The sequence below is a fragment of the Magnolia sinica genome, chromosome 10, assembly GCF_029962835.1.
Source record: "Magnolia sinica isolate HGM2019 chromosome 10, MsV1, whole genome shotgun sequence".
NCBI lineage: Eukaryota > Viridiplantae > Streptophyta > Magnoliopsida > Magnoliales > Magnoliaceae > Magnolia > Magnolia sinica.
Genome location: NC_080582.1, coordinates 81,664,753 through 81,690,604, shown reverse-complemented (window position 1 = coordinate 81,690,604; position 25,852 = coordinate 81,664,753). Strand labels below are relative to the sequence as shown.

General features: G+C 40.3%; 2 protein-coding genes and 1 long non-coding RNA gene across 4 annotated transcripts; 2 read left to right on the top strand and 1 right to left on the bottom strand.

Moving 5' to 3' along the window:
• Positions 1 to 688: 688 nt before the first annotated feature.
• Positions 689 to 1,689, bottom strand: LOC131217152 (mitochondrial import inner membrane translocase subunit TIM23-2-like). Its single transcript, XM_058211942.1, has one exon. The coding sequence runs from the start codon at positions 1,428 to 1,430 to the stop codon at positions 888 to 890; it is 543 nt and encodes a 180-aa protein (XP_058067925.1). The 5' UTR covers positions 1,431 to 1,689; the 3' UTR covers positions 689 to 887.
• A 9,313-nt stretch (positions 1,690 to 11,002) lies between these two features.
• Positions 11,003 to 24,597, top strand: LOC131217150 (calmodulin-binding protein 60 D-like). Of its 2 annotated transcripts, none has more exons than XM_058211941.1 (9): positions 11,003 to 11,166; positions 11,292 to 11,424; positions 15,873 to 15,948; positions 17,077 to 17,141; positions 20,468 to 20,961; positions 21,317 to 21,477; positions 21,564 to 21,767; positions 22,247 to 22,484; positions 23,543 to 24,597. In XM_058211941.1, exons 2-9 carry the CDS (start codon positions 11,297 to 11,299, stop codon positions 24,067 to 24,069), a joined length of 1,893 nt encoding a protein of 630 aa, XP_058067924.1. In that variant the 5' UTR covers positions 11,003 to 11,166; positions 11,292 to 11,296; the 3' UTR covers positions 24,070 to 24,597. The 2 variants fall into 2 exon arrangements, with proteins under 2 accessions (XP_058067924.1, XP_058067923.1); XM_058211940.1 differs by having other exon boundaries at positions 11,005 to 11,166; positions 11,272 to 11,424.
• Positions 11,432 to 14,827, top strand: LOC131217151 (uncharacterized). Its single transcript, XR_009157208.1, has 2 exons — positions 11,432 to 13,188; positions 13,561 to 14,827. It is a non-coding gene; the product is annotated as an uncharacterized LOC131217151 (long non-coding RNA).
• Positions 24,598 to 25,852: the final 1,255 nt, after the last annotated feature.

Sequence of the window (25,852 nt, the reverse complement as noted above, 5' to 3'; positions counted from 1 at the left end):
AACTAACCATCCATCCTACTAACAAACCATCCATGCATACCTACATTTCATCATACAACCATGAACCCATAAAAAAATTCCAAATAGATTTTTGGCAATCGATACATTGGCAGTATTATCAATAATATCACTGATATATTGGCGATACAAGTGACATATGGAATTTGTATGTCAAAAATATCACGATACATTGGTGATATCACTGGTGATACTTTGCAATATATCGGCAATATGTCACCTATATCCATATAATATCGGCAATCTCATTGATAATATTGCCGATACTCGGAGCAATGGTCTTATCCGACAGTTGCTCATAAATCAAGCTTATTAATCTCATATCTTATAAAATAGACACCATATTCCCAAGCAAGTAGTTCATTCCAATAAACACAAATGTACACTCGAACCAGATTCAAACTGTTTGGCGAACCATGCATAAACCACCCAGAACGAGAATGCAATGATAGCCAGCTTGATGTCATTACATTCTCACTCTGAAGCAGATATTGCAGGATCGGAGCATTCGGCGCATTCTACCATCACATTTTGCGGGGTAGGCCAAACTGTCTCGCATATTGGTCACACCTCATTCCATTCAGTTCTCATTCTTGAGAATCTTGACACGCATCCAAACAGGCCCTAATCCAATATGTGCAGATAAAATCAAATTCCCAAAACATGAAACTCAATCAATATAAAGCACTGCTGCCCTCCAAAATTTTCAGTATCAAAAAGTCAAATCGGCAAATTGTTCTACATATATTACTATTAAAGCAATAAAAATCCCATCGAATGATCAAAACCAAATATCAAACATCCAGGATGCACCCCGAAAACCCAAAACCTCATGCGATTCCATCGGAATTCAAATGACCGGAGAATCTCTAGATAGGAATGTATCTCTTGATTGCCTGCTTACCCGCAACAACCACGCCTGCAGCCAGCCCTCCGATCGCACCAGCCACTGCAGCTGACCGCATCCCAGATGCGGCCCTGTAAAACGCGCCCGTGCCCAACCCTGCCAAGACGCTGTTCATGAGATCGTCCGTCCCCCTGGCCGCGACAAGACCGCTCTCCAGCCCGGCGAAGATCAGCCCGACAACGCCCAGTGAATTGCCAAGGCTCCGCCCAGCATGCCCGGAAGAATTCAAGACGCGGTTGATCCGCAGCTTCATGGTGTCGCTGGGCTCAGCGGATCTGAACCCCTCAATCGATCCCTTGGCACCGCCCACGATGGCGCCGGTGAGGTATCCGCAGCCAGTGTAGTACTGGAGGTTCTCGCCCCAGGAGCGGCGTTGGACGGCGGCTTCCTCGTGGAAGAGGAATTCCGGTGAGGTTGGGAGATGGTAGAGGTTCTGGATTGGCATTTCGAGATCTTGATAGGGATGATAGAGACGGCTCTTCCGTTCGGATGGTTCAGATGCCATCGAATACGGGAGGAGATTTCCTGAATTGGATGGATTTCTAGGTTTTTGGCGGAAGAAGGAAATTGCTATAAATAAAAAAAATAAAAACTACGGCTTTGAAAGAAAAGAAATATCATTTTATAGGGTTTTGGGAGGGAGATTGGAAAATTGCTAAAACGCCCCTAGGGTTTTATAGAAGAATCGGGAGTAAACGCGTAAACCCATAATCCAGGTAGGTTTGGAGGACGCGAATCGGGTACTACGCCCACCAGGACCGGAGACGGATTGGCTACTCCCCCTGACACCAGCCCCGTGGCTGGTGGTCGGTGCTCTGTGGGGCCCACAATGATGTATGTGTTTCATCCATTCCGTTAATCCAATTTTACAGATCATTTTAGTGATTTATACAAAAAATTATAGGGATATAAATCTTAGGTGGATCACACCACAGGAAACAAATAATGATTGGATATCCACTATTAAAATCCTCCTAGGGCCTAATATACTGTTTATTTGAAATCCAATCTGTTGATTAGGTCATAAATACGCAGATTAAGGGAAAAAATAATTATCATCTTGATCCAAAACTTTTATGGCTTCCAAAAGGTTTTTAATGGTTAACGTTCTTTAAACACTTTTTCCTATAATGTGGTCCACTTGAGATTGATATATAACTCATTTTTTTCTTCATACCATAAAATGACGTATGAAAATAGATGGACCGAATGGATGAAACACATACATCATGGTGGGGCCGACAGAGTACCGACCGTCAGCCAATGGCTGGTGGCAGCCTGGCAGGGGGAGTAGCCAATCCGTTTCCACCAGGACCTCCCTAAAGACTGACTGTCATGTCAGGAGCTCTGTGGGGCCTACTGAGATCTATATGTTTTATCCACACCGTCCATCTATTTTGTCAGATGATTTTAGGGTATGATCTCAAAAGAGGCAGGTCTAAATCTCAAGTAGGCCTCACCACACGAAGCAGCGTGGATTTAAGGCATACCGTTGAAAAATTCCTAAGAGCCGCGGAAGTATCGGATCAAGCTCATATTCATGTTTTCCATTCACACATGTACGTGTGACCTTACCAACGGACGGCAAAGAAACATCACCGTGGGCCTTAGGAAGTTTTCAACGTTAAGGTGGGCCTCAGGAAATTTCACCGTTAAGATTTTAATCCCCATTGCTTCAAGTGGTGTGGTCCACCTCAGCCTTCAATTTTCTCCCTTTTGGTCCCATCGCCTAAAATGATCTATAAAAATAGATAGACATAGTGGAAAAAACATACGAGGGTATAGGTTTTATGCGGTCGAGCTCATGGGAACTTCCTATAAGGTTGATCTGTGTGGGGCCCACCGTAATGTGTGTTAACCATCTACCCCATCAGTCAGATGAACCATTCCATGTAGGGGCTGGCCATTAAAAATCAAGTCAATCAGTGACTTTTTTGTGCCACACCACATACAAAAGTTGAGAGGGGTTACTGTCCATTAAAACATTAATAATCATTTATTGGGCCCACCGAGATGTGGTTCACAAATCCAGCCCATTCATTATGTGTTTCCCACTTGGATGAGGGGTCAAAACAAGTTTCAGATGCATCCAAATTTCATATGGGCCCCACCAAGTTCTTTTATATGTTTTAAGCATGTCTTCACGTGATTTTAGATGGTATGGCCGACCTGCGTTCCGTATACGACTGATTTTTGTATATCCCATAATTTAAAGGAAACCCATCAAATGCACGGTGTTGATCGTCGACACGCATCACAGTAGAGCCCACAGTGTTTGACCTCATGGGAAGTTCCCATGAGCTCGGCCGCATGGAACCTTTTCCCAACATATAAATTATTGTGGGCCCTATAAAACCCCTGGTGGGACGGTTTATCTCTAGCTGGGTTCACCGGGCTTAATAAGATACCACCCCGTACTTAATTCACTCAAGCGTGTCTGGCCTGTCCAATTCCATGGGATTTGAAGGGATGGAATTGCTAAAATGCAATCGTTACGGGATGTCAGTGGATGTAGGAGGATTGCTGAGAACATGGATTTGTAGCCGGCTTGTTTGGATGAGTGGAAGTTGTTAGACAGGTCCAGTGATTTTGATGCCATTTCATGTTTGGATTGCTCGTGGGATACAATGAATCCTATCAGCTCAGGGTTTATACACGTTTGGTGTGAACGTGGGGTTCAGTCAAATCTCATAGATATGGAGTATGAGTGTTGGGAATGATTGATAATATGAGATGTTAAAAAGGTGTCTCTCCACATGAAGTTTAAGCAACAAAAATTCAAGGGACCTTTTATAATCTGCATCTTCATTTCCAAATAAATTACAATCTATCGTCTTTTCATGTAGAATTGGGTTTATTAAATTATCTCATAATACACTTCTAATTTATAGATCTAGACTTGCTCTCATACTTTGAAAACAATTCTTCATTAGACCTTGTATTTTACTCTAGTCTGACGCATATGTTGAGATGGTAGTCTTTGATTGTGGGCCCCTCATCTAAGTAGCTGCACATGTTGTGATGGGTTAGGCAAATGTAAACTTCACTAGCAATTTGCATAGTGCTTCAATTTAGTGTGGCCCCACCCATATCGATTGTAATATCATTGGTGGGCCCATACATACATGTTGTGATGGGTCTCAGGCGACCTATACAGCAAAACAACAAATTGCAATAAATGAAATTTGTAGAATGAAAGAATCCACCCAAAGCTTTCCACACCAAAGTACACACAACAAAAACTCTCTGTCAGTTCCTCGCGAAACTAAATCTTGCCTTGCGATGAAGGGTCGGTCATTGCTATATAGAGGGTGCTTTGCAAGATGATAGTCACCATGTCATGAAGAAGGTGACCGAGTCGACTTAACGTATATCCGCCGACGGTCTAGGTGAATCCCTTGAGCAGAGATGGAAGGATTTGGAAATCTCTCCAAGTCCCTCTCTCGAAACAGTGAGATGGACAAGGGATGGATACAAAGCTGGGATTGAAAGGAAGGTTATGGTGGTACTTTGATGGTTCATTGGACCAAACACGGCCGTTGGATCGAATGGGGGATCTCACAATCCCATCCCACTTAATACCGGATAAACCGATGCCCCAAACACACCCTTGTGATTATTTGAATGGGAGCAGATTCATGGAAATTAAACGAAATTGAAATAAACAAGCCTATAATGAAATAATTTCTCGAGTAAATGGGTTTGATGCCTTTGTAAACTTTCTTATAAAGTCACACGAGTGAATAATGGTGTCGCTACGCACATATATAACACACATGTGGTATAGGAATGATACTTTGAAGCAATTTAATTATCAACTATATCATTAAAATTACAACAATAAAATAATCTTAGTTGTCCAAAGGTTGGCCGTCTAAGCGAATGGTTAAAAAACATTGGCAGGTTGCTTGTTGGTGATCATTACATTTGTGGCCCATTAAAGGTTTAAAGATTTCTCATTTCTAGTTAAGTATATATTTTAATGGACTTATTACAATCATTTTATTAATAGACTTATTACAACTATTCTATTAAACTTAATTTAGAACATCGCTTGTGTTTCCATGAGTATATAAAAAAATTTCAAATGCATCCCAATTCATGTAATTTACTCACATCAAAATATGATATTTTAAATTCAAATGCATTTCATCTACTCTCATCCAAACACAACTAATTGGTCATTTGCTCCCAGTTAATTTACTTCCAATTTCACTTCTCATTTACTTCAATTCACAAATTCTAGTTCACGAAATCTTGTAAAAGACTTTTGCTGGGTTGCTTATTGGAATAGGAGACTTTTTGCAAATATAAAGTTTTAGTGGAGTTAACATAAGAGATTTTTATAACTAGTTGAAGGAGATGGATGGAATTCTTTTATTCTTTTAGAGTGCACATTGTGCGCACTTTAGATTAGACCATACACCTTACAACTAGAGCTGGGCAGAATCCGACCCGATCCGGTAGATCTAACCTGATCCGAATCGAACCGAAGGCCTAGATCGGTGCGGATCGAATCGGACCACTCAGATCTGATTGTACATCGGATCGAGTTTGGATCGTGGTTAATCCGAACCGATCCGATCCGAAATCTGAACGAATCCTAACCCCTCTTTTTCTACCCGAAGGAGGCGCCACACCCACCCATCTCTCCTCCTTTTTCTCCTTCTCTCTCTCCCAATTTTCCTCATCTCACTCCTTCTATCCTCATTTCCCGCCTTCTTTCTCTCCCTCTCTCTCCCTCTCTCTCCCTAGACTCAACTAGGGGTGCACATTAAATCGGTGGAATCGTGTAATCAGACCGGAACCGTTGGATCGGTCTAGTTTGGTCCGGTTCTAGGGTGCTAATGGTCCGGTTCCGGTTCCAAATTTTCCAAAACCGTTGGTTACGAATCGGTTCCGGTTTAAGGCTCTGTAAAACTGAACCGAACTATTGATCCGAACCATTGATCCAAACCATGACCTGAACCGTTGATCCGAATCCTCTCTCTCTCTCTCTCTCATTTTCAGGTATTTTGCTTTTCTCCAGCTTCATATGCTAGGTAAGGTAATAGATGATATCAGATGGGTCTTGTGCATGTTGTATTAAACTTCCTTTTGACGGAAGGTCCCATTGCTATCAATTCTAATGGTGATTAGTCCTGCTTCCATCATAATTGTTCAACTATTTCATATTGCTTTCTACTAAATGGTGTTCTGTATGGGAACCGGTCCATAAAATCATGGTTTCATCTTTTTATTCAAAATTTATTTCAAAAGTTTAAGATTATCTAAAGAAGTATCAACCTGTGCGTGAATGGGGGAATGAGCCAGAAATGTCTTCATCTTGTAATTTGCAGCACAATGCCAATATAGTACGTGTGTGCAATCTGAGCCACTCATCAACACCATGAATATGAGCTGCCCAAAAGTCAACAAGATACACTCAACAAGTAGGTGGCATGGGTGCAACGAATACGGATAATTGATCATCTTTTTCTTCTCTCTCTTCATCTTTTTTTTTTTCCCCAAATCAAGTAATTGGGCTGGATTTTTAAAGCCCAGAACTGTGGAACTGATCCAGAATCGAACCGTTTTTCACAGTACTGTTCCCGTTCGGTTCTTCAGATCGAATTGAGTCAGCCCTGCTGGACTCGGTCCCAAATCGGATCGAGTTCGGGTCAAGATCTTAAAAAAATTGAATCGAATTGAGTTGGACCCAATCTAGTCCGACTCGACTCAATGCCCACCTCTACTTACAACACCAAGGCATGCACGGGGAAAATCACTCGTGATCCTTGGGCCACACATCATATATTGATTGTTAAGATCCACTCCATTTATTAGGTTAGAATTATGAATTTTGTTGTACATGACAAAAATAAAACCAATAAAAAGTAAATATTTTAAAACCTTTAAGTTCAATCAATATGGACTTCATAAATCATGTACCGAGACTATGTTTATAAAATTAGTTTATCCTCGTGAGATTTACCTTATTAATGGGTTTCATGGAACATAAATAGCACGGTGGGCCCTACATAAAAGCTATAATTTTCATCTCTTTTAAATGATTCCTTGAGAATTGGCCCACACTAGTTTTGGATTGAGGCGAGTTTTCGTATAAGGTCGTATAACAAATGTAAAGTATATTGCACGGATTGAATTTTGTACGCACGATTGATTATGCGGCCTCATGAAAAAAGAGATGCTGGTGCCTTTATAAAGAAAGAAAGTGTTAGGAAGATTTCTGCGAGGAGAGACCAAAGAGTCGGTTCAAGACATGTGGGGTAACGTGGGGCATGCATCAAAGATCTAGGCCGTTCATTATCAAGTGGGTCATTATGAATCGTAAGTCAGAGGAATTGACGATGGACAATGGAATTGATAATGGCCCACCTAAAATAGATCTTCTTGATAATAAGACTGAAAATTAATGATGGCCCACACCTAATGACCCATATCTCATGCATGCGTTGAGTACCCCGGCAACCCTTTCATAAAGAGAGCTGATCTGATGATGGTCCACGCCTAATTAAAAACTTCTTTAGCCCCACAAATATTTCAAATATTGACGTCCAATCCTTGCATTTTTGGACCACTTGAGTATTGGATCTGGCTTATTTTCAGCCCCATGTACTGAAATGATCTCTAAAAACGCATGGACCATCTAGGTTTCCAGCACAGGAAACAATCGGCATCCGTATATGGTTGCGGTCTTAGCACTTACCCGTGGTAGGCTCGTGTGAGCCCCACCATGATGTGTTTCTGAAATACACTTTGACAATCGGATGTGTCAGGTATGTTAGGACCAATACCGAAACATCAGACACATTCATGATTCAGGTTGGGCCATACCAGTTGAAATGGTTGATAGGGAGACGCCCACCCTTGATTTTCTATGGGTCCTACCACGGTGCAAATGTCCAATCGTCTTCGGCCATCAGTTAACATAATCTATTTCTAGGCTCAATTTTTTAAAAAATCATGCCCCACGTGAAATAGCATGGCAAGGCCCACATTTAAAAAAAAAAAAAAAAAAGACTATGATTTTCCTGATGCATCTAAAAAATTAAAGACCCCATGTGATTTGAATGAAATTCTAATGGTATAAAAATCTCTAATTAAGAACATATATCTTAATGGCTTGATTACGCGTAACAGCCAAGCCTCTAATCGCACTAGCCACTGTAGTGTTACTGCCTAATACGATTTGGCAATCCACGTCCTAATTTTTTGGACAGATTTGTCCCGATTTAGATAACTCGCCAACCGAGTGAAATAGGGCGCGGCTTCGGGCGGATTCGCTATGACAGGTTGAGTAGCCAGGCTCGGCCACTGAAGTGACATCACCGAGTTATGTGGGCCCCACGGTAATGTATGTGCTGTCTCCACACCGTTCATCCATTTGTAGAGATCATTTTAGGACATGAGCCAGAAATTGAGGCAATTCTAAAGCTAGAGTGGAGCCCACCACAGAAAACAGTGGGGAAAGTGACACTCACAGTTGAAATCTTCCTAAGGTCCACCATTATGTTTATTTTAGATCCAACCTTTTAGTAAGTTAACACAGACATAAACAAAGGTATAACACAAATATCAGCTTGATCAAAAACTTTCGTGGCCCTTTTTTAACGATGAGCGTCACTTTCTCCACCGTTTTCTGTGGTATGGTCCAGTCAAGCTCTCAATCTTGCTCATTCTTTGGCTTATGCTATAAAATGATATCCCCAAATGGATGAACACGGTAAATACAAAATATACACCATGGTGGGACTCACAAAGGTTGGTGAGGCCACTTCAGTGGCAACTCTGGCTACTCAACCTGTCAGTAGCTCCTTGCTTTTGCTTCGGTGGGATGGATTTTAAGGCAGTGATGGTGGTGTCAGTGGATTGGATTAAGATCCATGGGATTGCTATATCCCTGTACAAGTTCACTGTGCCTGTTTGGCACGCCCCGGCGTATCCCATGATTTTACCTTCCAATCCGTCCAACCAAGAGATGGGATCAATTTTAAGATAATGATGGTGATGTCAATGGATTGTTTTAAGATCCATGGGATTGCTTATATACCAGGACAGGTTCACCGGTCCATTTGGCTTGTCATGCATATCCCGGGATATCGTGATCCCATCCATCCTCATACCGTGGGATAGGTCTGGCCAAACAGGCCCTTAGGAGTTTCAACACCGGGTCGGGTTTGAGCATCCATACATGGTGAAATCCCACTACGGCATGAGTGTGTAGGGTGTGTGTGCATGTGTTTTTAAAAAAATAAAAAAAAATAAAAACAAAAAAAAAACCTGTCACTAGCTAATCTGCATCCCTTGATTGTGGGGGCCATCATGATGTAGGTTAATACATTCATGCCGGCCATCCGTATTGAAAGCTCATTTTAGGCCACAAGCTAAAAAATGAATTAGATTCACAATTCTCATATGGTCCACGGCAATGGAAACAATGTTAATTCACCATAAAAACTTCATGTGAATTCACTCTAAAAACTTTTTTGAGTGCAAGAGCTTTGGATGAAGATAATACTCGTGTAGTCTCTTCGTCTAAGTCTCCGTGAACTTATCATCATGTTAGATAGCAAATAAATATTCCTGTGTACTCCATGAATTTTTTAATGACCCACCTAACTTTTAGATCATCTTATTTATTAGGATCACTCCCTAAAATGAATTGTCAAAATGGCCGGACCGCGTGGATTTAAGACACACGCATCACTGTGAGCCCCACAATAAGGGGTCCCACCCACACTGGACACCTACCTGGGCGGCACCAAGTTCCAACTATGTGCACAAGTTTTGCAATGCGAAGTATGATGTCTGTGCAAAATCCACCCATCTATCAGTTTCTCCGGCCCATGCTAGGACACGAATCTAAAAAAAAACAGATACAAAACCTAAGCAGGGCACATTGCAGGAATAAGTGGGGATTCACTGCCCACCGTTTAAACCTTCATGGCCCCATAAAAGTTTTAGATTAGGCTAATATTTGGTTTTTCAATTAATTCCAAAAGAAGTAACCTCATCAATGGTATGTTTAACATAAAGGCAAGGCCAGGAAGATTTCAACGGTGGGCGTCTCTCTCTACCGTTTGCTACTGTGTGGCAATGTTATACTGGTAAGTTAAAGTTGAGCATGCCAAAAACTTGTTGCTCATTGTTTTTAGTACCTTTGTCGTGGGTAAGTGTGAGAATGTCAAAGTTGATTTGCAGCTCAATTCAAACGGAACAATTGTAGCCCTAAGTGTTGAGATAAGTAGATACGTGATATGTGACCGAGATTAGATATGAGCAGCCACCTATTTAGCAATTCGCTTAATATGTAAATACGATCAATAGATATTCAGATGGCAGGATTAATCCTCTACATATATGTTATACATTTGTCTTCTATATGAAATGACTTTTTAATATCGATAAAAGAAAAGTAGAAAATGAATCCTTAAAGCCCGTCATATAAGACAACTATAAATCTGGTCGTGGTTGAAAAATTAAATCCAACATATGAGCGTAGATCCAAATTACAATTAAAATTAACAACTACTTGATTAATAATATGAGTTATACTCGTTCAAATTACAATTTAAATTAACAACTACTTGGTTAATAATATGAATTATACTCTAAAATATAAATTGTACGGAGAAAAAAGAGTAAAGGATTATACTTAAAGTGTAATTACCTCACTAGAAAAGTAGATTAATTACACAAAATGTCACAGCTCTATTATTACATAATCATATCCATACGTACCAACAGATCTCCAAACACACTGTGCACGTCTATAAGATGGCTCATAAATCCCTTTGACTGGCTTTCACTGAGATGGACAAACTGGCTTTCCTATACATGCAACATCATCCCTCGCCAATAAAAACGGTCCAGATTAACCGGATGAAAATCCACGTGCTGCCATAGCCGTCCACCGTAAAATTCGCGGAAGGCACGTGTGTCGTTCCGCGAAGGTACAAGCTCGTTTCAAGGAAGTTTCAAGCACATAAACCCCCGGCAACTTCGACAAAACGGACGGCCCAGATCGCACGATCGGCAGACCAAGTCTTTTTTAGTCAACGCCGATAGGTAAAAGATGCCTACCAGATAAGCCGTCAGTCGCAGCTGATATATACCCCCAAATACCGATCGCAGAAACAGCGGGAGTAGCGAAATCGAAACCCTACACTTTCAGAATCTGCTTGTCCGAAATTACATCCGATTTGGATTCTGAGAAAGATATACACTGAAGCTACGGTGTATGCACTTTCAGTTATCATTTATTATTATTATTATTATTGAATTTGTGGAAATTTGAGAAATCTGGAAGTGTTATTCATTTGGAGGGATGCTTTGATTTTCAGATCTGGGGGGTTTTTGGTAGGAGAGATGCAGCGGCCGAATCGGTTCTTGGATCGATCGAATTCTGTGCTGATGAGAGAGAAGCGAGGGTTGGATACGACTGATGCTGAGGAGCCGCCCGAGCCGAAGAAGCAGAAGGTTCCGGCGCTTGCGAGGTGATTGTCTTCTCTTTTCAGAATTTCTTTAAAAAATGGAGTTTTTATTGAATTTTTTGATGTGGTTTTTCATTGAATTGATTGAAATCTTGAGAAAAGGTAGATTTTGTAGTGATGATGGATTAGAATGGGAGCTGGAATCGGATTCTTTCAGTATTTCTGACATTTCAATTGCAGTGTAATTGTGAAGTCTCCTACAGTAAACGTGGCATGCACCTCAAATCTGGGCCACCCAAATGGTGGGACCCACATTAGAATTTGGGATGGAATGGAATTCGTTTGGATATTTTATTTGTTGAGTAAGTGAAGTTCCTACTGTACATGTGGCATACACCTCCAATCTGAGCCGCCCAAATAGTGGGACCCACTGTAGATGGATTATAACCTTGCCGGTTGGTGGGTGCCTAATGGAAGGTGAAAATTCAAAGTTGTAAATGGCCTAAATTCAACAAACAAATGTCCATCAATTAGATGTCAGGATGCATGGGTGCAGGCTCTGTTATAATAAGATAGACTAATACTGATGTGGCTATCGTATCTGAGGGGAATGACAGGGTGCTGGGTGTTGTACAACTGCCACAATGCAGTGGTCGCTGCCCTACTATACATGTGGTGTGTGCCTCGAATCTGACTGCCAAAACAGTGGGCCCACCCAGAAGTTACACTGAGAGTTTGATCCTAGCTGGCATATTGGTGGCTTTCTAATGGATGGTAAAAATAGAAGTACTAAATGGTCCAAATTTAACCAGTGAATGTCTGTTAATTGGAGGTCAGGTGCGTGCTAAGTGGATAACTGGGAGTCAAGCAATGTCATTGTGGTATCATCAATGTTTTAAAACCTGCATCCGACACACCTAGCTTGGTAGCTGAGCTGGTGAGTGTAACCGCTTTCCTGAGGTACGACCAGGGATCAAGCCTTGCAATGGGCTTTTGGTGAGGCAGTGCCCCAGTGCTTGGACTGGATATCAACATGTTTTTTGTGGGTGGGTTGGCCTACCCAGTCAGACCTGCTCGGCCCATAAATCTGCCCAATAATTAAAAGACGGAGGGAATTAACAGCTAATCTGCTCTTACCTATTACTCTAATAGTTAGAGTTTGATTTTTGAGTAGAAGTTGTGCCGTTTGAGCTTTGACGGATGGAATGGCATTTTGCTTCACCAAAAAACTTTTCCCCATTACTGACTTGGTTTTAATCAGCCAGCCGTCCCAGTCCTAATTGGTCATATTGCCCAATCTGGTTTGGGTTTTAAAACATTGGGTGTAATTCCCTGTCACTCACCTCTTTTTGATTTTTCTGATTCCCATCATGAAGGGTGATGAGGTGCAGTTTCTAGGCGAATCACTAAGTAGCTTTAAATTTAAGTGCATACATATTTAGGTTTGCCAGCACCACTATCATCCTTTAAATGTGGTTGCCAACTTGGCACATGTGTGGGGCATTTTGCTTTAATGCTTAAGATGGTCTCCACCACGAAGATAGCCTAGCCTGGTGCAAAATCTCCCAAATCCATTCATCAGGTGGGCTACATGTTTGTGTTGAATGTGGACCGTTGGCATTTTTTTTCTTAACCACCCAAATCTTTTTGTGTAGGAGTGATCTACCTGACTGGTATTTCACTAGATCATCTACAAGGGTCTCTCTTATGCTCTCTTTGCACATGTGCTGCATCTAAAGGATATGGGGCTAGACAACCTCAGCCATATGTTAGAAAAGGAATATTTATGCTCCAACCTGCACACGTGCTTTATTTGTTTGGATCATGGTGTGTCGTAAAGGCCGTTACGTAAAGGTAACGATGGCAACCGTTACGCGTTACAGGGTCGTAATGGCTGTAACAGCCATTATGGAAAAAAATGACCTGTAATTGCCATTGATGGCACATTACGTCCTCTATAAAGGCCATAACAGCCCCGTAATTGTCTGTTATGGGGCAGATATAGGTTTTCCATATTTTTTAATCAACATTATGGGGCAAATATAAGTTTTTCAAGATTATTTTTTTTCCCAATAAAAAAAGAGACTGTAATTGCTGTTATGGGGGCCGTAACAGCCGTTACGACCCGTTTCGTAAAGGTAACGGTGGTGGCCGTTACGGCCACCGTTACTGTTACAGAACACCTTGGTTTGGATGTAGGAAATTTAGGTTGAGGTTGGTTAGAGAAGTGAATTGAATTGCAATATTGACTTTAATTAAGAGGTGACAACAAAATATAATAATGTTTCTTAGTGTTTAGAACAAATCAGTAACCCTTTAATTGCGGTTGCTTTTCTTTCAAGTGGTCTTGAAACTAATGTAATTGCAGTTTGGAGATCGACCTTCAATATCAAGGCTGGGGAGAGCAGATAACAATTTGGATACTTCCACCTTATGAGACTAATAATTGTGACTCAATTCAGTGGTTAATCCAAATGCACCATTAGTTTGATATTGTAAGAAATCATTGAATAGGGAAATGAGAAAGAAAATTTTCTTTGGAAATGATATTTATGCCCCATGTTTTTTATTCGCAAGCCTCTCTCTCTCTCTCTCTCTCTCTCTCTCTCTATTTGTGTTAGTATAGTACTATGCTGCTAACAAAAGTAGAAAAAAGGTGCATGAATCAGAAACTGGATTTATAAATTGTGGTTGCCTTTTTTGGAAGAAAAGTATACTTTCACCCTCTGTTTTTCTTAACCACGTTTCTAATTTTTATTTTGGTGGTTTGTCTAATAGTCTTTTCAGTCTAACTTGTTCTCTGCCAGGTCTTGGATTTGATGTTTACTCCATTCTTAACTTTGATCATATCTGCAGTATGTTTCATGTTTGCTTCATTGTATTTTTTTTATGTTTCCAGGCATCTCACATTTATGTTCTGCTAAATATATTTTTATGGGGACCATAGCAATGGACTGCCATGATCTGTGCAACTTTGCTCTGTTCATGGTTTGAGAGAAGGTCCATCAGTATGTTGGAGAGACAGGTTTCTAACTATATGAGTCAATTGGCTGTGTTCCATCTCCAACACCCGACTTTCAATATATGAGTCAAATGAGGCTTCTTTGCCCTTGATAGAGTACAATGGCGGAACAAGATTCATGCAGCTGACCCAAAGTAATTGGGATAAGGCTTAGATGATGATCGTGATGATCATGATCTGTCAGAGTACATAGCCTTCGATGTCTGTGCATTGCCATGCATTTGAGTGTGAGAATACATAAATATTCAGTTGTTCTATGGTGCTCCATATCCTCAGAGATAATGGTGTATCTTTAGATTTTATCTGCATTTATTTTGATTTTATCAGTTGTAACAAATGGTCTATAAATAAGAACTAGTAGATAGAGAGAGAGATGAAGAAAGTTTTCTCTTCTTCTCCCTTTTCATCCTCTCCACATCTTCTAATGTAGTCTCTTGAGTTTAACATGGTATCGGAGTTCTGATAACGTCCTTTTTTTTTCTTTTTTTTCTTCCCAATATCTATTGTTTTTCCTTCCCTCCTTTTCCTTTCTTGCAACATTTTCATGGAGTTTTGAAGGGATCTCCTTCACTGGAAGATCTAATGGCCTCTCTAGATCTGCTTGGAAATAAGAAGGGCCCTGTCATGTGCCGGTAACCACCCAAAGTGCTGCTGGATCTTCATCCAGCCACCGAAAGTGCTCCCGGAATGTCCTCCAGCCACTGGAAGTGTTACCAGAACATCATTCGGCCACCGTAAGTATTGTTGGAATGTCCTCCAGCCATGGGAAGTTTTGTGAGAATGTCCTCCAACCACTGGAAGTGTCCCTGTATAATACAATAGTCATTGGAAGAATGATCAATCCTTTGCCAACCACTGGAAATGCCCATGACTCGCACCCTAGTCACCGAAAGTGCATATGATTCAAATCCCAAACACCATAGTCACCAGAAGTGTAGTCAGCCTCTCGCCCCAATCTCCGGAATCATCGACAAGCTTAGTATGTATGATATACATGCTCCAGCTTGAGGGGGAGTGTAAGATTACACAGTCTTCAGTGCACGTATGTTGCAGTGTATTTGAGTGTGAGAGTACACAAATATCTAGTTGTCGTGTGATGCAGGCCTGCACCATATCCTTGGAGATAATGATATATTTTTTAGATTTTATTTGCATTTATTTTGAGCTTATCAGTTGTAACAAATGGTCTATAAATAAGTGCTACTAGAGGAAGAGAGATGGATAAATTTTTTCTCCTCTTCTATCTTTCTTCCCCTCCATGTCTTCCAATGCAGTCTATTGAATTTAACAATATCCATGTCCAAATATGTTTTTCTTCTTTATAATCTTTGTTTCAGGTTGGTAATGTCTGTGAAAGCAGTTTTTTTCCTAGACGTTGTGCTATTTATTCTTGTTCTCGCAACGTTATGTTGAAGCTTATTTTAGTTTTATTTTTGTCATTGATCTGCATCTAAGTCACCATTTATTGAAGGGTAAGTAATTTGTGCAGCGTAATAGTGGAAGCTCTCAAGGTGGACAGTCTACAGAAACTTTGCTCATCACTGGAGCCTATTCTCCGTAGAGTTGTAAGATAAATGACCTTACTTTCCAGCATCCTCTTTCCTTGTTTATGGTGGATTTGATATGTGTTGTTCTTTCATGTTTGAGTTATCCAACTGATACTAATGGAAAGACTCGTTTGTTTTTAATTTTTGTGATGATATCAAGAATTGAAATAACTCAAATGGCTAGCTTGACAACCCGAAACCTTTGATATGGTTTTTTCCTCATTGGGTGCAATAAATTTGATTATTTGGGTTCCGATTCTAATCGGACATACAATTTTATGACTTGAATCACAGGTCATGACCATAAAATTGTAGGTGCACATCGACTGTCGTTCAAACCCCAAAACTTTGCATGTTTACATGGTTTTTTTCTTCTTCTCATTTCTTATTAAAAAAAAGGTTATTCACATCTTACATGATCATGTTTGACAGTTTGAGGCTCTAGAAGCACCACTTGAATCTCATGTTGAATTCTTCTAGCTTGTACTTTTGATCTAAAGTTTACATGTAAATGATTGTCAGGGTTCAATATAAGCATGAGATATGAAATTTGCAAAGATTCTGATGAACATCCCTTACAGAATTTGGTACCATTTTTTGATAGTTTAAGAAGTCTGTTTTCTTGATTATTCTGGTGAGTGATTTGGGCATGGTATTCCAGCAGCCATTAATGGTTTTCATTTGAAAAGATGCTTTGGTTGTTGCTTCTAAACTAGGTTTGTTTGGTTAATCCGCTAATTTCAACAGCAGTATATAGAAAACTTTTGTTAGTGCTTGTTGTAAATGCTCACGTCAAATTAGTTACAAGATTGCAAGTCATCAGAGCCAATATACGTGGGCTATTATTATTATTATTATTATTTCCTTCAGTTACTCTAGTGTTCAAAATATGCTTATGAATATTAGTCTTAAAGATACAATCATCATTTCTTTGTTGGTGTTTGGTACCATTTGAATTTCAATGCCAAATGCATGGAGTGATTGATGAGAATGACAGTCAGTTGTCCTTGTTTTATGAATTTCCTAGTGAGACATTTGATAAATGGTTAAAGCTTCTAGCAATTTTGTTGTCTATTTGATACTAACACATCATGCATTGGCATGTTTTGTCTAATTTGGTTTTACTTTTGTTGCGTGAGTAAACAGGTAAGTGAAGAAGTAGAGCGCGCTTTAGCAAAATTAGGCCCTGGCCCTGCTAGACTTGGTGGGAGGTAAGAGCTTCATTTTATCAAATGACTACAATAAATGAAGGGATATCTCTAGCGGCGTTCGTGTGAATAGTTTATTCCCCTTGCCTTTTGAAACACAATGTATTACATGTTCTGTTTATGCGCTTGTTTTGTTCCAGAAGTATCATTGTTTGCTGTTGTGTTTGTTTTAAATTCACATAGAGAAACATGGGCGATGTCCAACACAGTAAAATGTGGCCGAAATTCTGAAGAATTGACTCCCAAGTTACTTATAGTGTGCCAATTTCCAGGCTTACAAAAGTCCAGTAACAAACTGGAAAGATCAGAATCAGATCCGATAAATCTATGCACAGTCGCTATATAATAGTCTTTTCTCGTAATTAGAGCTTCAAAGTTCAAACTAGCTTCCTTAGATGAATGAAACTCTGGAAACTGCCTGACTAGCCTGCCTTCAAATACCCAACTTTACAAAAAAAGAAAAGAAAAGAAATTTTATTAAAAATGCGGAGATGGTGCACCGACAACAACCCACTAAGCAAACAAAAGATTACAGCCCTTTAACGAATTTATACAAGAAGCCCACTTAGCTAAAGAAGATTTTTCCTTGCCGATAACTTGAGACATAGGGTTGCTGGCATGGTGTGCTGTAATGGGCGTTACATAACAGTAAACCATTACGCATTATCTTATGGTAAAAAGACTTGTTATGACCCCTGTAATGGGCCCAATACAGTTTTTTTTTTTTTTTTCTCACAGTTTTTTCAAAAAGAAGAAGAAGAAGAGAGACTGTAACGGCCCAACTTAACATCTTAATGGAAAAACTGCCCAACTTAACATCTTGGTTTCACTGTTACTCTCATGGCACTTGAAGTTCCAAACCATTATAACCTCCTTGCTGTCACATGAACTCATGATCTGAAATCTAATAAGCCTTATCGGGCCTCATGTCTGTTAAAACTGTTGAAGAGTAGCATCCATCCCCTTAAGGGTTTATTTTTCTCCTCTCTTTCCAAATGTCCTAAATCCATTGGCTCAACTGCAGTGTCGTTAACTTCATATCTAGACTTCGCTAATCCAAATCTTCAATCTTGAATGCTGGTCTAATTCAAATCGAAAGCTACAAAAAGCCCAGATTCGAACAATGAGGAGAAACAAATTGTGGTCGTGGGAGAATGCCCAAGGGCCAAAACAGTCTGGGATTCAGGGTATTCTCCGTGACAATAGTGGGGTTTTTTGTTGACTTTTCAGGTCCTTGTAGGGAATCAGATCAGGTGGAGCTTCTATTTTTGCTCCAACGGAAGGGTGTAGCCTTCTCAAAGCCTCATTTTCGGGAAAGCTCAACCCTCTAGTTAAGTACTAGATCAATTGAATCCTACTCTCTTCCGCCAAGCAATAAAGCCAAAAGCCAAAGCTGAAATATTATTCTACCAAGCATAATAACACCCTATTTCCAATAGAGGCCTTATATAGGCTTAAATGAAAGGAGAGAAACCTAATACTAGTGAAATGACAAAATTGCCTTCGCTGATGCTGATGCCTATAGAGACTTAAACTATAAAGCCAAAAGTAAGGAGGAGAAGACGACAGCGAAGAAGAAGAAGAAGAAGAAGAAGAAGAAGAGAGCATTAAGTCCATCCAGTATTTTAAGTATTGAGAATATCGGCCGATATATCCCACTATATATCTTGTATCCCACCTATGTGATACGAAACGCACAAGTAGTAAGATATATCTCACATGTTCAATCTGGTGAGCATTTTCGATTTTTGATCTCCCCCCTCCCCCTCCCCTTCCGTAAATCATGTTAAATCAGTGTCAAATTGTTACAAATCTATGATTTTTACATAAAAAATCAAGAGTGGGAGCTTTGATTTCGAGATTTGGAGATGGACCAAGTAGTGGAAAATTGAAAAAAATAAAAAAATTCTAATTTCTTGCAAATCGGTTGCAATCTTTGTGTCCAAACATAAAATCAAACATTTATGTAACCTGATCTAGTGATTCTTCTTTTGCTTTTGAATGCATTGCTTTTGTTTCCACACGTCTTCTTACATTTATAAATGATATGAATAGACTTTGAATATACTTGCATCAATTTAGTTAGATAACACATAGATTAGGACCCTATACAAAGAAAACCTATTACGTGCACTTGTTTTTTGTAATGTTTTGATTTATAAGTGTGTCTCGATGTCTTTTTGAACAATCACTGAAGTTTCATTGAAAAATTCAACCAATTTTCCAATTTTTCCCTGTGTTGCCAACAACAACAATACATTACGCGATACAATCAATACATCCCATGCAATAACTGATATGTATCCGCATCCCAAGAGTGCAATACGTAATGCGATACCAATATTTCGAACACTGAGTCCATCATTCATGTGATGATAGGGCCCCATACGCACACGTGTGTTCAGGTTGAGGCCATCCTGAACCTCTTTCAATTCCCTCTTGAAGAGGGCCCGGTTGCATCATCTACACGAATAGCCTGTATAACGAGTTTGACAATAGGGTATGAGTTGGCCTATCATTTCAAAATCCCTACAAAAGAAGAAGATAGAACTTACAATGGGACCAAGGTTATCCCAATTATATAGTGTCCTTTCTTTTGGGAAATATGATAGTTACAGATGCATCATGAATTGAAAAAAAAAATGAATATGAGGAATTTTAGGATTCTCAACCTGAGACTCTGGACGGTATATTTTTACTAACAGGCTTTGGCCTATGGCTCAGTGATCCAGACAGTGGGTCTTTGGAGCTCCAGTGTGCATGGATCATGTCCCGGAAACCTCCTTGGTAGGATAGTCCTAAACTTTTGGTTCACAGCCTACAAATTGACATGGTTGAAAAGAGAAATGCAGCAATTATCCACATTGAACTGAAGAGGGCCAAATTGGTGGCTAGGATCTTCATATCTGGGACTGGGAGATTTTTGGGGTGTTGACCATCCTTGGTGGTATGCTACAGACCAAGGGTCTGGACTACCGAACCATGAATCCCACTTACCAGAACTGAAAATGTGAATATATCGTCCAAAGCCCTGTGTTGAGGATCATGTAATTCCTCAAGAAACCACGTTCTGGTATCGTAATACTACAATAATATATTGATCCGTGAATTAACTGTAGCCATGGAGCCAATTAAATTCCAATAGTGTAGCAAGTGTCAGCTATCTTATGTGTTTGCCATGTGAAAGCTTTCATTGTCTTCAACTTGCTCTTCTGGTTGTCTTTCGATGGTGATTTTTGCCGTGTTCAGCTGTTAAATATCTATATTTTGTCACACGCCCTGTATTTGTGTCTTTGTTGGGTTTTCCTCTGATTTGCAAGAAAATGCAGGTCTTCCCCAAAACGAATAGAAGGGCCCGACGGAAGAAACTTGCATCTGCGTTTCAGGTCAGGGTTATCTCTTCCTCTCTTCACTGGAGGGAAAGTAGAAGGGGAGCAGGGTTCTGCGATTCACGTGGTGTTGCTTGATGCGAACACTGGCCGTGTCGTAACGTCTGGGCCAGAGTCATCTGTGAAACTAGACATTGTCGTGCTTGAAGGCGACTTCAACAATGAAGATGATGATGACTGGACTCAGGAAGAGTTTGAAAGTCATGTAGTGAAAGAGCGTGAAGGAAAAAGACCGCTGTTGACCGGGGACTTGCAGGTTTCCTTGAAGGAGGGCGTAGGAACACTTGGAGAACTCACATTCACTGACAATTCGAGCTGGATACGAAGCAGAAAATTCCGACTCGGCCTGAAAGTTACCTCCGGCTTCTGTGAGAGTGTTCGAGTTCGTGAGGCAAAAACAGAAGCTTTCACTGTTAAGGATCACAGAGGCGAATGTAGGTTTTCTGCATTCAATCTATATTCAGGGCCTGTTTGGATGTATCCAAAGTGCTTGTGGGATGAAAAGTGCATCCTGCCATCTGCTCTTTGGGGGAGTGTGTCAGCTGTGTGCATTCCATAAAATGCAGACAGGTGGGATGTACAAGTTCTCATTTTCCAAAAAAAAAACAGAAAGAAAAAAGGGGGCCCAAAATGCAGAAGTGATTTGAATGACCCCTAGCAGTTTTCATCACATTTTCATTTTGGTCAGCGGACAGCTTGTCCCATCTAATCCTGTGGGGCATTCCTTATTTTCTTTAGTTTCTATCAGATTCTTTGTTTGTAAATCTCCATCTTTTCTTATCTTTACAGTATACAAGAAACATTACCCGCCTGCTTTGAATGATGAGGTGTGGAGATTGGAAAAGATTGGCAAAGATGGGTCTTTCCACAAGCGGTTGCATAAGGCTGGGATTGTCACTGTGGAAGACTTTCTTCGGATTGTAGTCAGGGATCCTCAAAGATTGCGGAATGTAAGAGACGGGGTTTAGTTTTTGAATGACAAAACTCCATGTCTTGTGCTTGTATTACTCTGATTGGTCTTTTCCTATGTTTGTAGATCCTTGGAAGTGGCATGTCGAATAAGATGTGGGAGGTCCTTCTAGAGCATGCGAAAACTTGTGCTCTTAGTGGGAAGCTTTATGTTTACTATCCCGACAACACGAGGAACACTGGTGTTGTTTTCAACAATATCTATGAGTTGAGTGGCCTTATTGCAGGCTTACAATATTATCCTGCTGAGACTCTTTCTGACAGTCAGAAGGTCGGTGCTGTGTGTACTTCTTTTCATCATCTTTTCATGCAATTCGTCTTGGATCTTCCAAGTTATAGTGGAGTCATATGTTCCTCGATCTGGGAATATGAATTCTATCCTAGGGTCTTGAGTTCATACTACAGGGTGTTTGAGAAACTGTACATTTGATCTAATGTGTCCCAACATGGATGATGCATGCATCAAATTTCTCTCAGATAGGAAGACTTAAGCATTCTATTGGTGGCCATGATTTGTATTTTGGGGAGATTTTTGGGCATCGGCCAACCAGTGGGATCAATCAGATGAATATATTAGGGTCAATTAAAAAATGACCCTACCTATGGTAACTCAAGATCTGAGGATACTATTTTTTCTAGGGTTGAGGATCAGATAATTACTCACAGGTATATGCCTTGAATTCTAAATTTTGTGCATTGGAAAGCAATTGACAACAGAAAATTTGAGAAAGCTGATTAATGTATTGGCAGGTCTATGTGGATACATTGGTAAAAAAGGCGTATGATAACTGGATGCATGTTGTAGAATATGATGGCGGGGCACTTTTGAACTCAAAACAGGATAAGAGGGTGAGCACTTCCCGAGTTGAAGTCCCAGTGGAACCCCCAGATTATACTCCCTCCTTTAATCAACAAGTCTCTATACCACATCTGCCATCTTCGGTTCCTCCAGAGCATGCTTCCATGGATTCAGGAATAAATGTTGGGGGTAAGAACTTCAACCGTTACAATTTTCCCTCTCGAATACCCCTCAATGTTAGGGGGAGGGTATGCATACTGACTTTGGGAATACGTGGGATACTTCTGAGATTTTAATAAAAGATGAGGCCATGAGGGTACTGAAAAAATGGGTATTTGATGTTGTCTTTGTTTTGCTTGAAAAATGAGCTGAAGATGACAATAATTTCAGAGACAAGGTGCTATGACCACTCTGTATCACAAATTAGGGCTGTCAATTGATTGGGTTTAGGTCTGGCACTGTTGTACCTATATCTGGACTCTAATAGAATTGGGTTGAAGTCTTGTTGGGTTCAGATACAGGTTCAATATATCAGATATTGATCTGAATCTGATTCAATTTACCCATAATGGATTTAAGTACCAGTTCCAGAGTGCGACTCACTTGGGGACCAAAACCAGTATGACTTGCCCTAACCCGGTCTTATTTCGATCCAATATTGGTGTGGTGACTAGTATCATTTCGGACTGAAACTGATACAACTTGAACGATACCGAGTTGTATAGGACATATTTAAAATCATTGGCTGTCTAGTTTTGAGGATGTGGTCTCAGGTCGATACTAGAAATATGCCTTTGTATAGAAGCTCATGTTCAGACCTGGATCTGGTCTCGGGTCGATACTAGAAATATGCCTTTTGTATGGTTCTAAATAATAAATGTAATTAAATAAAAGATAAAATCGAAAAAATCATATTCCTTAGTTAGGTACCTGGTCATTTTTGCAAAACATCAAATGTAACATGTCAAATGAGGAGTCCCAGCGTTACAACTAAGTATTCAAAAGTATAAAAAGTATTGGGCATTTATATTCACCAATTTTAGCCTCATTTTATGGTAGTTAAAAGTAAATTATGCATTATTCTATGCTTTATTGAGGAAAACAGTTTTAATTAATTCGGGAAAGTTTTTACCTAGTGGATTTTACATGCACACTTGTCCATAGTTCCACACACGCTTTAAAACATGCATATCAACAGCAACTGAATCACATCAGATTTCATTTTTATTATTATCCACATTTCTCAGGAGCCACAGGGTATGTTGAGAACACGTCATTTGGGCGGCAGAACCAGATGATGAGCTCCTCCCATCAAAATCAAGTCACAAGAAACGATAACATGGTTGGGCTTGCACTGGGCCCACCACAATCATCTGGCATGGGGTTCCAGTCTATAGGCCCATCGGTCAACTCATCAAATCTCAATTCGTACGATGACTGGCCCCGCCAGCGTGACCACAGGGTGGTCGACGATTTCTTCTCGGAGGATGAGATCCGCATGAGGACCCACGAAATGATTGAGAATGAAGATATGCAGCACCTGCTACGCGTCTTCAGCATGGGTGGGAGCAACGTTAACATGTCCGAAGATGGTTATGTGTATTCTTCGTACATGCCAACACCACCGACAAACTACGGCTTTGATGAGGACCGTGGCCGATCGGGGAAAGCTGTGGTAGGATGGCTCAAGCTCAAGGCTGCTCTGAGGTGGGGAATCTTTATCAGGAAGAAAGCAGCTGAGAAGCGAGCTCAGCTTGTCGAGTTGGACGATTAGCAGAGTGGGCTGGCAGATGCTGTGGTATTGGGCACGTCTTCCTTGGCCTGGTGTGATGGCTCAGCATATCTGCGGCAGGCCCTCAGTTTAATCAAAAGCAAAGGCTGTAGGATTCAACTCAAACTATCAGATCCTGGCTTCGGGGATATGCTTTTGCTCGGCTTCTACTAGTGTTGGGATTCTGATCGAGCTGGGTTTATTCAGCTATACAGCCATTGGATGCTGCTGGAGACCCACTTGTACAATGCTCGCCTGTACAGTAATGTTCTTCCTTTATCAACCCTTCTTGTTTTCTTATTATGATTGTGTTTCTATTTGCATCCATTCTGGTTTTTATGAAAGATTCTCGAGTTGGGTTCCATATTAGTGATATACTCAACTCTGGTATTGGTTTGTATCTGAATGAATGACCCCGAGATGAAAGGCATGATGACGCTGGGTCTGTTTTTATAAGAGTGGTGAATTGTTGTTAAAGAGGGGTTTATTCTACCATTTGTACCGATTGTTTGTGATAAGATATTCCCCTCACATGACCCGTGCTTAATGTTCTCAGTAGGCTTTTACTGCATTATACTGTGTTACCACAGCCTTTTATAACTGCATTACAACTCCTAGCACATCGCCATTGCAGGCCATTTAATGGCAATTGCTTGAATAAGGATAGAAACTTCTTGTGTGGAGTTGCTTTTTATGCTTTTGAAGATGATGTTGCATGGCTAGTATCTCGGTGGCTTATCTTGGCATTGAACTTTTATCCTCCTAGTAAACTTGAAAGGATAGTTTGCATTGGATGTAATCTTTTGTTTCATTGATTTTTAAAAAAAGGAAGTTTGGTTCTTAGCTATTAAATCACAGATGATGCAAACTATCTGATGGATTGTCTGCAAAGGGACAGTGGAAGTACAAGTAGCCAAATAACCTGTGACGAAACAGGCAAAACTCCATCGATTGGATGGCTGGATTGGTCCATGCCTTGGTGGCTCTTCATCCTCAATGGATTCCATTGGTGGACCGGTTGGTCCATGCATCGGTGTCCTTGGCTCCTCATCCTTAATAGAGTCCATTGGTGGACCGGTTCAATCGCTACAGACAAGCCATGTGTAGGGTAGAGATTTTGTGATTTTCCAAGCTTTGTTTGTTTCACCCCCTCTTTTCCACTCGCTATAATGGCCTTTGCCAAAATTAGAGAAAGTACCTTGAAGACACATTTCTAGGATTGCCTTAGAAAAGACTCCTATTATCATTAGGCAACCAATGCCTCCTTAAATTAGTGGATTCTCTTTACTTGAATTTGATGCCATTAACTCCATTCATTTATGACATGGGCTATATATAAGAAAGAGAGGAGAAATGGGTTTTGCAGGGTTTTAACAAGGAAAGATGGATCAAATGTGAAACCCTACGAGGGAGCTCCCTCTATCAATCCAAAGCTACCTTATGGTAGCAGTGTTTCTTTCTTTATTTGTTTTTCTCTACTTGTTTGGATGAAGGATGGGATTGTTTCTTCCATGTTTTCTTGAAAGCTTTGCCTAGATTGTAATAATGGAAGGTGACTTTGTTGCCAAGACATGAGAGTACTTTTGGGCTCTCTTCAATAAAGGTGACATACTATGTGTGGCTTTTTCTGTCTTTATATGTGATTTTCTTTTTTCAAATTTTCCCCTTCCATCAATCATTTTGGGAAATTTCATACCTTGAAATGAGCGGTTTTTGTAAAAATGAGACCATCACATCAAAATATTATCTTTCGAGAAGATTTTTTTAGCCTAAGATGGATATTGAA